This window comes from Brassica oleracea, chromosome C8 (assembly GCF_000695525.1).
Source record: "Brassica oleracea var. oleracea cultivar TO1000 chromosome C8, BOL, whole genome shotgun sequence".
NCBI classification, from domain to species: domain Eukaryota; kingdom Viridiplantae; phylum Streptophyta; class Magnoliopsida; order Brassicales; family Brassicaceae; genus Brassica; species Brassica oleracea.
Genome location: NC_027755.1, coordinates 35,482,439 through 35,494,686, shown reverse-complemented (window position 1 = coordinate 35,494,686; position 12,248 = coordinate 35,482,439). Strand labels below are relative to the sequence as shown.

The 12,248-nt window shown below is 33.4% G+C and overlaps 1 protein-coding gene across 2 annotated transcripts; it reads right to left on the bottom strand.

The window, feature by feature from the left end:
* Nucleotides 1–4,675: 4,675 nt before the first annotated feature.
* On the bottom strand, nucleotides 4,676–7,146 carry LOC106311364 (bifunctional aspartate aminotransferase and glutamate/aspartate-prephenate aminotransferase-like). 2 transcript variants are annotated; one of them, XM_013748559.1, is made up of 10 exons: nucleotides 6,835–7,146; nucleotides 6,494–6,719; nucleotides 6,340–6,433; nucleotides 6,159–6,262; nucleotides 5,826–6,074; nucleotides 5,643–5,756; nucleotides 5,493–5,576; nucleotides 5,228–5,398; nucleotides 5,035–5,148; nucleotides 4,676–4,954 (listed from the first exon to the last, which is right to left on the bottom strand). In XM_013748559.1, exons 1-10 carry the CDS (start codon nucleotides 6,957–6,959, stop codon nucleotides 4,814–4,816), a joined length of 1,422 nt encoding a protein of 473 aa, XP_013604013.1. In that variant the 5' UTR covers nucleotides 6,960–7,146; the 3' UTR covers nucleotides 4,676–4,813. The 2 variants fall into 2 exon arrangements, with proteins under 2 accessions (XP_013604013.1, XP_013604012.1); XM_013748558.1 differs by having other exon boundaries at nucleotides 6,494–6,728; nucleotides 6,835–7,144.
* Between the last annotated feature and the right edge of the window lie 5,102 nt (nucleotides 7,147–12,248).

Below are 12,248 nucleotides of genomic sequence, written 5' to 3'. Positions count from 1 at the left end.
TTTTGTAATAAGAAAAAATGTTAAAGCAACATTTAATATAAAAAATATATAATACTATTGACTACTTTGCTGATATATGTAAGCATGAAAAATAAAATTTATATTTGGTGAAATCTAGACGCATGTAAATTGGTAAAATAAATACCAAATCTTGATATTATGAATTTTAATTATACTAGATTTTAAATTCTAAATAAAAAATTATTTTCTGATATTATTTTAGATAATTGTAAATAAACTATTTACTTTTTTATAAACGTATTATAAAATTTACTAACTTTAATTTGTAATAACAAAATGAAATTCAGTTGTTAAAATACTTTCTAGTATTAAGTAACAAATATTTTACTTTTTTGATATAAACGTACTACATAGTTTTAATATAATCGATGCTGGAACTATTTTTACAAATTTATTAAATCAAACAAAAAGTGTTATATATAAATCAAAATTTTTTAAATTTAAAATATTAGGTAAAATTTTTATTCAAATTGAAACAGATGTTAAAATTTATATAGAGAATAGTTACCATATTTTACAAAAAAATTTTGTCATCAACAAATACAGACTCATAGTAACTTTATGAACCAAACCGGGTGATTTTTAGAAAAATATGAATCTTTAAATTAAGTTGATAAATTGAATTAAGTCCATTTGATTGAAAATGACTTAAATTAAGTAAATTTAGTTATTAAATTAACTTAGTGACAAATATAAATCAATTTAAATGCTAAATAAATATATTTAGTGTTTAATCCAAATAAATTTAGTGATAAATAGCTTTTTTGTCGAGTGATAAATAGCTACAATTTAGTAACCTTAGAGACAAATGAATTAGTTATTTTATAATTAACTTTGGTAAGTAATATTGTATAGTTAAAATTTTTAGTTATATTTTTTTAAAGAAAATTTATAATATTTCAAAAAGTGTCGTTTAAAAAAGTTATTAAATATATACAATTTTCATTTATGACCATGAAATCTAAGTCTAATGACATGTTTTTGACGGTATTTAGGAGTTTGAAAAAAATTCAAATCGAAGAAGATAGTATGTATATTGAGGAAAATATTTTTACAGTTTTTTAAATAAAAATTATTTTCAAAAAATTATTATTATTTTAAATATAGTATTCTCTTAAAGAATTTTGAAAGAAAAAAAAAAGCTTTTTCAAAATATTGTTTAGACAAGAGAAGCGGTTGAAACGGCAGAGTTTTAGCCACCGAAATACGAGTGGCTGCCACGCGCGACCTGATGTGGAAGTGGTCTTCAGGTCTTGTTTGGATGCACACGTGACGAAAGATGATGGTGTCACGTCTAGTGACTGCGCGTGAGAGAGTTAACGTCTCTGTTAACGGTAAAGTAGTGACCGTTTTAAAAGTAAGGTCTAGAGGGTCCCAATTGACAACTTTGTCGATCTATGTGGTGGACTCATGGAGACGGATCAAATAATGTGTATAGTTTTTATATGTTTGGAGAACTCTAGATGCAGGGATCCCTCTAGATGCACGTAAGTAAATACCAAATTATAATTTTAAGGTTTTTAGCTGATTCTTTTATTAGATTGGAGCTTTGATATCAATTTTTTAAAACTATAGTATATTATATATGTGTTGGCCTCTCGTGGTTTTGTGTTTTTTTGTGTGTTGTATATAGATTAACTTATTTCTGGCACAGTTTTGGAAGAGAACTGTCGTAAAGTTGTTTATCTATGCTATTTATGTTTCAACTTTCATGGTGATTGGTGAATATTGTACCCTAAGATTATTGAATCAAAAGGAAACATCATTGTCAGAGAGTCGTGAATAGTTGTGGACCACAAACCAAAAGCGTGATTTTTAGTTAAAGCAAAAAGTGGGGTATTTACTTAATTTGATTAAACATGAATGGGCCTATTAGATTAAGAATGAATAAACATGTTTTGAATGGTTTTGATTTACTTTTTTTTGGGAGTATCTCACGTTTAAGAAGAGGTCCATTCTAATATCCAAAAAAAACATTGCGGTCCATGGATAGATTTATAGTTCATATATTCAAATGAGGTATAAAACATAATTTCATATCCGCAAGGCCACGAAATGAAACTTACTCAAACCGGATCATTTAGCTCCCCGGTAGACCACTACTTCGTGGTTGAATGTTTTCATGTCTGAGCGAGCTCTATCACTGACGGACCTGGTTGCATGCGCCTTAGCAGTAGTCCAAATAATGGCATCAAAAATGATTATTACTGAGTTGATATGTTGCTCGGTTAGTTATAAGGTTTTTGTAGTAATTAATTATTCAGTTATATGTGAGAGAATGTAAATACTCTTTTAAGGTAATCCTAATTTTATTCTAAGTCATAGTAATTTGTTTACAATCAACATTTCTGCAGTCAAATTTATTTGAACCAAGAACTTAATTGCGATAACAGTTCTAAGTTCCAACCAATCAAATATTAATCTTTATTTTTTCCTTTCAACCTCTTAATTAACCGCATCCATTTCAGACCACACAAGACTGTCCTTTCATTTTCTTTCTTTTGTTTGTTTGTTTGTTTACTGTATTTTCACTATTTTTGTGTTTACTATATAGACATGATCATCTCTAATGAATACATGAGAAGTTTCTAGGTCAGTTAGTATGTTTGTCGTGATGTAATAATATTATATCAATTATTACTGAACACACATTCAGGGCCGGCCCGGAGATTTAGGGGGCTACAGACGGTTTTTAAAAAGTTCTAGCTAAAATTTTTTTTTGGTAAATTTGGAGGCCTAAACAAAAAATTTTGGAGGCTTTTTTCTATGTAATTTTTTCAAAAAAATTTGGAGGCCTAAGACCAATGTTTCGTTAGGCTTTGCCCAGGACCGGCCCTGCACACATTTGATCCATATAGAATTCACGTTTGCAAATTTTAAAAATTTAGGTCAATCCAACATTTCAATTTATTTATATATAGAGGGAGTACATATTTCTCGTGTCGTACTAAAAAAATACCATATACTTGTATTTCATATGATGTTGATTTTATTATAAAAATAATAAAATAATTGAAAATTAATTACATGTTTAAAAGTAATTTTAGATTAAAATGATGATTTAAATTAAACAAACATAAAACTGTGATACTTGATAGTAAAATCATTGTCTTTTAAAGAAAACCTAAATATGACAGTTAATAATTATAATTTTTTTGCTGACAAAAAAGTCATAGTTATTGTAATGACTAATTAATCATAAAAACTGATTCATTATTGCTTTTATAAATAAGTGACATGTTCATTACTCGATCCGTTTCATTTTAATTGTCGTTTTAAACAATACATATTAAAAAAATATTTAATTTTATATTTTTACTAAATAAAAACATAACTACCAATATACCTAACCACATTTCAACCAATATTAAAATATATTAAAATATAAAATCAATAAATTTTGCATTAAAATTATAAAACCATACTTATTTTGAAACAAAAATTTTACTTCATAGCGATAATTTAACTCAAACGGAGGGAGTAACATTTTTAGAATATGAACAAAAAATACTATATAATTTTTCTTTGAAATAATAAAAAACACACAAAATTTATTTGATGCTATAATCATTATCTAAAAGGCAGAGAAAACTTTTTTTTGGTATAATATCAAGTTTTAATATATTTAAAATTCATTTTAGGTCTTTAAGAGAGAATTAATCCGCTCTCGTCGGTTTTGATGACGTTATACTCCGGTTTCGGTGTTATCCGACCGGTTTTGACTCCGGTGTTGCACCTTTCCCTTCGGTGGTCCTCTGGCTTTTGTCTCCGGCGTCTTTGCCTTCTTCTCCAGCAATGGCGGCTGACTTATGTCTCCGCGTCACACCTTTCCTTGGTGTTGTCGGTGGCTTTCCTCCGGGATCTTCCCGGTTTGATGTATCTACGCTTCCGATGGTTCCTTTGCTCAATCGTCCCTCCTTCTTCATCTCCGGCTGTTTCTCCTTTCCTCGATATGGGTTATTTCATCTTCGCGCTTCTACTCATCATTAAAAATGACGGTGGTTCTTCAAGGAAAGTCGAAGGTTGCCAGATCGATTGTAGATGATTGATCTTTCGTTTTGAAACGTAGATCTGGTGGGCGTTTATGGGTTTCTATGAAGATTGCTTTGTTGTGCGTTTTCTTCGTCGATTCATCTCCGCTGACGGCGGCTCTCCGACGCTCCTCCTCTGTGTCACCGACGGTTGAAAGCGGTGCCTCATCTTGACGCGTGTACACTGGTCGTTGGGCGTCCGTACACATGGTGCACTAGGTGTCAACGGGTTTTCGCTTTAGGCTGACGGTCCATAGTGTTTTGTATAGTTTAGGTATGTTCGTTGGATCTTTTGTCTGTTGTAAGTTGGGTTCGGTCCAGTTGGACCTTGTTCTTTTAATAAAGTCCAGTGATTAAAAAAAAAAAAAGAGAGAGAGAGAATTGATCCAATTAATTCTCGACAAAACTAAAATTCTCCCAAATGTTTCTGCACAAATAAAATTGTGTTCTTTTGTTGTTTAAGAGTTAGTGACGTGAGAAATTTAAAATTCAATTTTGTGCTTAAAATCTTGTTTGATGAGATGGTTGATTTAACTTCATGTATGTGTATAATGTATGTGTATAAACTTATAATACAAGCAACCTTTTTTTGTGCAACAACACACACAAGCAACCTTCGGTCTTAAAAATTGATGTACAATGAAGAACATGGTTTATGGCTACATGAACTTGAAGGAATCAAAGCGTAAGACAAAGTGGATACATATATAGTTTATACAACATCACATAAACGATTAAAACACACGTTACTGTCCGAACCGTTACACAGAAACAGTGGCACGCAGTGGCTCAAGGGCTTTCCTGATCTTGTCAACTGCGACCCGCAGAACATCGAGAGATGTGGCGTATGATATCCGAATACAACTATCGTCCCCAAACGCATCTCCAGGAACCATTGCAACCTAAATACAGGCCCCAAAAACGTATCAACACATTAACTAGAGCTATGTAGATATGGAAAAGCTTTTGAGATAGTTTTAACCTGAAACTTGTCAAGAAAGTATAAAGCAAGAGAGGATGAGTCACTGATCAAACCAAAACCTTCAGCTTGTGATCCATAGTATGCACTGAAGTCAATAAAGAGATAAAAAGCTCCCTGCAAAAGCAAATACAGTCAAGAACAAGAAGCCCAAGAAGAAGAAACTAACAAAGTAAATAGCTTCAAAGAGAAGCACCTGAGGTTCAGAGATCTTAACACCTTCCATTTCACGGAAGCTTTTAACCAAGAAATCACGTCTCTCTCTGTATGCTTTAACCATCTCAGCTACAATCTCTCCTCCGGCTTTTCCTAACCCAAGTGCAGCAACACCTGCCTTCTGAGAAATGCTACTAGCTCCTGAACTAACCTATATAAAGAAACCATTAACCAAATTTCAACTCATTGTCATCACAGATAAAAAGATTTAGAGAGACATATGTTTGTTATATATATAGAGATACCTGTCCTTGTAATTTACTGCAAGCTGCCACTATATGCTTAGGACCAGCGAGATATCCAAGCCTCCAACCCGTCATTGCAAAAGCCTTAACATATCACACTGATCAGCAAAGACTTTAATATATTGACATTAAAAGCCAATTCAATTATACCTTAGAGAAACCGTTTACTGTCAAAGTTCTCTCATACATGTTAGGCAAAGAAGCAAAGCTTGTGTGTGTTGCAGGCGCATATATAATATGTTCATATATTTCATCTGATAGCACCTACACAAGAAACAGATTTAGCAAAACGCCACAAAACGATTGAGCTGTGTGTTTAATATGCTAAAATACCATAAGCCTTGGGTGTTTAGCAATGATGCGTGCAATCTCTTCAAGCAAACTCTTGGGGTAAACAGAACCAGTAGGGTTAGAAGGAGAGCAGAGGATAAGGAGTCTAGATTTCTCAGTCAGCTTAGACTCAAGAACCTTTGGATCCAACAAGAAGTTATCAGAGATCTTTGTAGGAATAATCACAGGTGTTGCATCAGCCAATCTCGCCTGTTCTGTGTAGCTAACCCAATACGGTGCAGGGATTATAACCTAAAGAAACACACACACATTTTACTGTTATAAAACAAAAAAAAACATATCAACTAGAAAGGAAGATAAATGTTATTAGTTTACTTCATCACCAGGAGAACAAACTGCAAGCACTGCTTGTAAGATACTTTGTTTAGCTCCGTTACTAACCAAGATCTGATCCGGCGCATAAGACAATCCATTCTCCTCTATTTAAAAAAAAACACATTTTCAGTTCCATATGTTCCGACAATAACTGAATGAATAACAAAGCATAAGTGTTTACCTTTTAGCTTCCGACATATAGCTTCTCTGAGTTCTGTAATACCTGCATTAAGCGAATACCTAGTGAAACCATCTCGAATCGCGTTGACCCCAGCCTATAATGAAACAATGATTCAGCACTAAACAGAGGGAAACACGACTTGGGAGAAATGTACCTCAGCAACGATTTTAGGAGTGTCGAAATCGGGTTCTCCAGCAGCTAGTCTGACGACGGGAACACCGGACTGAACCAGAGTTGCGGCGAGATCGGTTATGACCATGGTCTTGGAAGGTTTCAAGGATTTGACACGAGGGCTAAGTGAAGTATCTACTGAAGAGAGAGTCTCTGCATCATTTGGTTTGGACACGGCACATATTCTAGATGAAACCTTCACTGACTTACTACAGTACCTAACCGTTGCATAACAAATCTCAAAATCAATTATGCGAGTGATTCGATTTCAAAGTTCGAAACTTTGAGGAATGATCAAGAGTTGCGAGAGGACACGAAACTCACGAGAGGGAGAGAGGAAGTGGTTGGAAACGGATTGACCCGATTGGCTTCTTTGAATCTGGGTATGGTTCGACTCTAGCGGCGGCGACGGAGGAGGAAATGACGGCGGCGGAGGCATGAGTCGACATTGGAGAAATTGGGTTGGTGAGTAAAAGAGTCGAGCTTTAGGGGGGAATATGTAGACTAGAGAGGCGGAGGAGAAAGTTGGAGGAGTTGGTGAGAAGAGCAATGCTGAATAAAATAATCTTATTTAAAATTTAGCCACCAACCCTCGTCACTCTCCGGCGGCGGCAGATAATGTCGCCGAGAATACAAAGATTTGGGCTTTTGGGTTCCGTGGAGATGGTCACTTAATCTAACGGACGTTGATTTCTCGTAACTCCGTTAAAATTAACGTTTAGACCTGTTCTCTTCTCGCACGTTACCATACAATTTAGTTCAGTTTTTTTTTTTTTCTCGACTTCAACTTTGCATTAACCAATTTGTAGTAATGATTACAACCTCACAAGATTTTCACCCCACATACAATATCGGGATATAGTATTACCTAGGAACACTCAGAAGGATCCTACGCTATCTGAATCAATCCGATATCGCATTTTTCACCACTCCGAAAACAAATTCATTCCACTACTCGGAATGAACCGTCTCTTAAACCACTAAATTCTACCACTAAAAACCAGAATACAAAACATATCCTTAACCTGCAGAAACCAATAATGAGAATTCTAAGAAAACGCACGTAGCGAATGGAGCTATTGATTGAACTTTTGAGCTCGGCCATTGCTCATCACCGGAAAAGGTGCTTCTTCTCACGATTGAGAGAGGTTTTCAATTAGAGCTCTTAGCAACTGGATTAGAGATCGAAAGAATTTGGCCGACCAGTTACTTCAACGCCAAACCGGCGATTACTCCTCTCCATGTATCTGAGGGCTTCGGGACAGCAGTTTCATAGCTGGGGAAAAACGGGTTGAGGTCATTGCTCCATTAACGGACAGTTTTGAACCTGAACAGCAGAAGAAGAGGCACAACTACCGGATAAGACAATAATCGATACTGCGCATACCATGCCTCTAATCATGATCACCATTGGTCCTTTGAGCTCTCCCGCAGACCACTCGAAAAAGCAGAAGGACCGTCATGACTCGTCTCCGAGAACCGAAGAAACAACTTCTCCTAATCAGACGACTTCGCGCTAATGTCGCAACACTGCTTGAACAGAGAAGAAGCACTTCCCTTCCTTTCTCCGACCAAACCATAGACGATTCTTTACGGTCTCCGGAAAGAAACAGTACACACATCGCGAGAGAACGTTCGGTGAACACACGTCCTCCGTACGAACCTCGGTGTGCCTCCAGAGAGAGACTCTGGAGTTCTCTTGAGCGATAGAAGACATAGAGCATCTCACACGCCAAGACAGCTCCTATCGTCACCACATCCACCCCTTCGTTGCAGATCTGAAACAATGGTCGGCAAGGTGAGACCAGCCTCCAAATCCGCATCCAAAGTGTCAAGCAAACAGTCACGCGCCACCGCCTCTTCACTGGGAGCTGACGAGACCAAAGTAAAACGGCTCGAACTGAACTCGACAGTAGAACCCTAAAAGCCGACCCAACCAGTGACCACCTCTTCACTCGACTCACTGCCGCTCCAGATCCGCTTTCGATATGTCCAGATCTTGCTCCGCCGCGGTCAGAACAGCCACTAGCCATCGTTAAACTCACCAGAGACAGCAAGTATGTCGCCGAGGGATGGAATGGTACCAGAAAGGCAAAAGGGAAAGGAGAGGGAGAGTTGAAGGAGTAGCTTCCGACGCCGCTAGTGTCGCGGACGCCGGGGGAGGAGCCGCCGTGTTAGGGTTTCTTCAGGTCACGAGGATTTCGAGGGAGAGAGGAGCGTTGATCTTCTTTTTTTTTTTTTCTAAATAAGCATAGGACATACAATTTAGTTCAGTTTGGTTTCATTTTTTGAGGTTTTTGGTTATTTTGCATAAAAAAGATATTTGAATCATTCGTATTTATGAAATTCAGTTTGATTGCTTAGTTCTGTTTTTTTGATTTTGCGATTAATTAATATAACAAAACTGAAAATTAGTTAAATATCTAAAACACTAGATTAATACCATTTATAATTTTTACGGATAATTTAAGTTGTTTGGATAAAAAAATCGGATAATTAATTTATTTGAAAATGCATATAGGGTAATTTAGATTAATTACAAATATTTTAAATGATTTTTAAAAATTAAAATTTATGGATGATATTAGATATTTAATAATATTATTTATAGGTATTTGGTTATTTAAAAAATAAATATAATTATTAATTAAATATATATATATATATATTATTTAAGTGTGTTTGGTTTTTAATTTGTTTTGGTTTGTTTTGATTCTTTGAGATATAAAAAGAGACATGTTTCGATATTTTTGAACACATGTTCAGTTTTGATTTGATTATTCGTCTTCATGTTTCTTCAATTTGTTCCAGAGTAAATACAAAAGGAAAAAAAAGAAGAAGATAAGTTACTTATAAACCTCATGATAATTTTCTTTTATTTTGTAAACTTTTATAAATTAATATATTGATTTTCCTGAAAATAGCATAAACAATTTGATATATTAGATACTTCTTTCTTTGGTAAAAAATGAAAACTAGATATGATCACCCAAATGCTTGTTGCTTTGATTGAAAACCGCAACTCCCTCTCACGGTTTTCCATTGATTTTCTACCCAAATACTTGCTTTGATTGAAAACCGCAACTCCCTCTCACGGTTTTCCATTGATTTTCTACCCAAATACTAAGAAAATCCCGTTAGCTTAGTGAGTGATCAGAATATAAAATCTCCATTATGATTTTCTACTCTTAAGAAAATCATGTTAGCGTAGTAAGTGATCAGAATATAAAATCTTCATTATCTTGATCTAATCTTCTTTTACTACAATCATATACCTATGCAGCATCACTAAATAAAGAAAAACATAAGCAGTCTTTCATGAAAAATTACTTATTGGATTTTATTGATATTCTGTTAGGCTAAGAGATTAGAATATAAAATTTCCATTATCTTGAATTTGGGAAAAGAGAGAGATAACAAAAGTTAGTTAGGAGGGTGTATTCAACCAATAATTTTGGTGATTTGTATTAAAATGACAAAATCATTATTATTCAAACATGAATTTTATAAATTCATTTAAAATGCACTGTTGCTGAACTTGAAAATCTATTATTATTGAAAATATTATAAGTTGTGGTGTTTTCAAATTTTTAAGTGATTCTAAAGTGTTTGGGTGGAGTTTCTTACTTAGAAAAAAAATAAAACGGTCAGGATATCAAGTGGCTGAACCCATCAAGATATAACTTTCTGTTCTCAGCATCATCGTCCACGTATCTAATAAAGCAAAGAAAGCATCAGTTTACAAAAAAAGGTCAAGATCTCGAGTTTGGTCCTACCAACAAGTTCCAAATCGAAGCCGACGTGAGCAATGCAACTATCATTGCCGGTGAGAATGACGTGACGATGATGTGGCAAGTCATGTATAAGGGAAAATTCTTCACGCTAGCGGATACTACAAGATCGTTGGACACAAAGTGTAACCGGAAACTAGTAGGTGACGTCAAGCCGGGTTTTAACGGCAATATTCTTGAGAAAATTAGGTTTTCGATAGTAGACTCAGACGGCTGGAGAGTGCTGTTACTTGGCGGCTTTTTGAGATATCTTCAGTAGTTTTTCTTGAAATGATTTTCTCACAATAGTGTTTGAGTAGATCGGTACAGAACATACAAATATTGATCGAGTACATAGGAGTAGATGGTTTAGCAAGTAACCTAATTTCTTTTACTGTTGTTATTCTCCATAGTATTAATGAAAACTATATTTCATGAAACAGAGAAGTTGGTATCGATTAGTTGAGCTTGATTTATGTTTTATAAAATCTCTGAAGTCTAATGCTATACCTTATATATATATATATATATATATATATATATACATAATATTTATCATAAGCAGTACATTCAAAAGAAAAACAGATGTATACTATAATGATCTAGTAACCCACGTAAAAAACAAAGCAACTCAACTAGATTTACGATCTTACATTTATCAAACAGAAAAGCGTCTCCATTAAAGTTAGATGTTGTTCATTTGTTTATCTGTTTTGGATGTTATTCAACATTGTTTATTTTCCGTCTAGATAGTTCATCTAAATAAATAATCTAAATAATTTTCTGTTCGGTTGCTCATCTCTATTTTTATTAGATGAATTTAGTAAACAAATGACCTATATACTTTTGTTTTGATCCATTCATATATTTAATTTTAGGTTTGACTAGCATTATTTTTTCAATCATTTATCTAATATATAGTTTTTTATCATATAACTTTAGTAGAAAAATATAATTTTACGGTTTTTGGTTGGTTGAAAATTATGATTTTTTTAATCTAAATTTATATTTAAATATGGATAAGGTAAATTTTTTCTTTTGGGGCATGTCCATCAACATCCATAAACACTAATTAACACCAATTAGAGACATTTAGATGATTCTCACTTTAGACTAAATTTTAAAACTTTATTTGAATAAATCATTTGGATAGTATTCGTTTTATTACTAAATAAACATTAATTGTCATTTTCAGATGGTCTCTAATCTCATTATATTTTTTTATACCTAGAATAGAGTTTGAATTAAAAGAACTTCAACACTACACTATTTTTAGTCGATAAATAAAGCAAAAATTGGATTTACTCTCTAAATAAAATTATGCATTTATTGTTTGTTCATCAATTTTTCATTTTTATTCGAGTTACTCTATTAGTGTTGATTTGTGTTTGGATAAAATCAGTTTTATTACGAGAATTCGGCCAAAAAAAACCTCAACTTTTCACGAATTGCCAAAAGAAATATGAACTTTTGGACTGACCAAAAAAATACCAAACTTTCATTGACTTTAGAATTAATTAACAATGTTTTCGCTGACTTGCCAATTTAGCACGCCGTCAACAAATTTAACAGAAATATTTGACGTCGTTTATTGTTGGCGTTTAGTGAAACGACGTCGTTTTACATGATTTGAAATTAAAAATATGTAGACCCCTGGATTCGAACCCAGGTTGGTTGGTGAAATGGCAAGATATTTTACCACTGGACTACTGGCACTTTCAATGTATTTACTAACATGTTTACTTTTATTTGGTACATATTAAATATAAAAAATTCTCTAAAAACTTAATAAGATCTTTAAAATTCCAAAAAAATTAAAAAAATAAAGAAGATTTTTATAAAATTAATTTAGAAATTAAAATTAAAAATAAAATTTTATTTTTCTTTTTTAAAAATAAAAACTCTTCCAAAATTTTCTATTTCTAGAAAGAAAAATAAAATTTTATTTTTAATTTTAATTTCTAAATT

Coding starts and splice junctions, on each gene's coding strand:
- LOC106311364 (XM_013748558.1), bottom strand. CDS start 6,959: ATGTCGACTCATGCCTCCGCCGCCGTCATTTCCTCCTCCGTCGCCGCC. Junction 6,434..6,493: donor CTCCTAAAATCGTTGCTGAG/GTACATTTCTCC, acceptor GTTTCATTATAG/GCTGGGGTCAACGCGATTCG. Junction 5,757..5,825: donor CTAAACACCCAAGGCTTATG/GTATTTTAGCAT, acceptor TTTCTTGTGTAG/GTGCTATCAGATGAAATATA.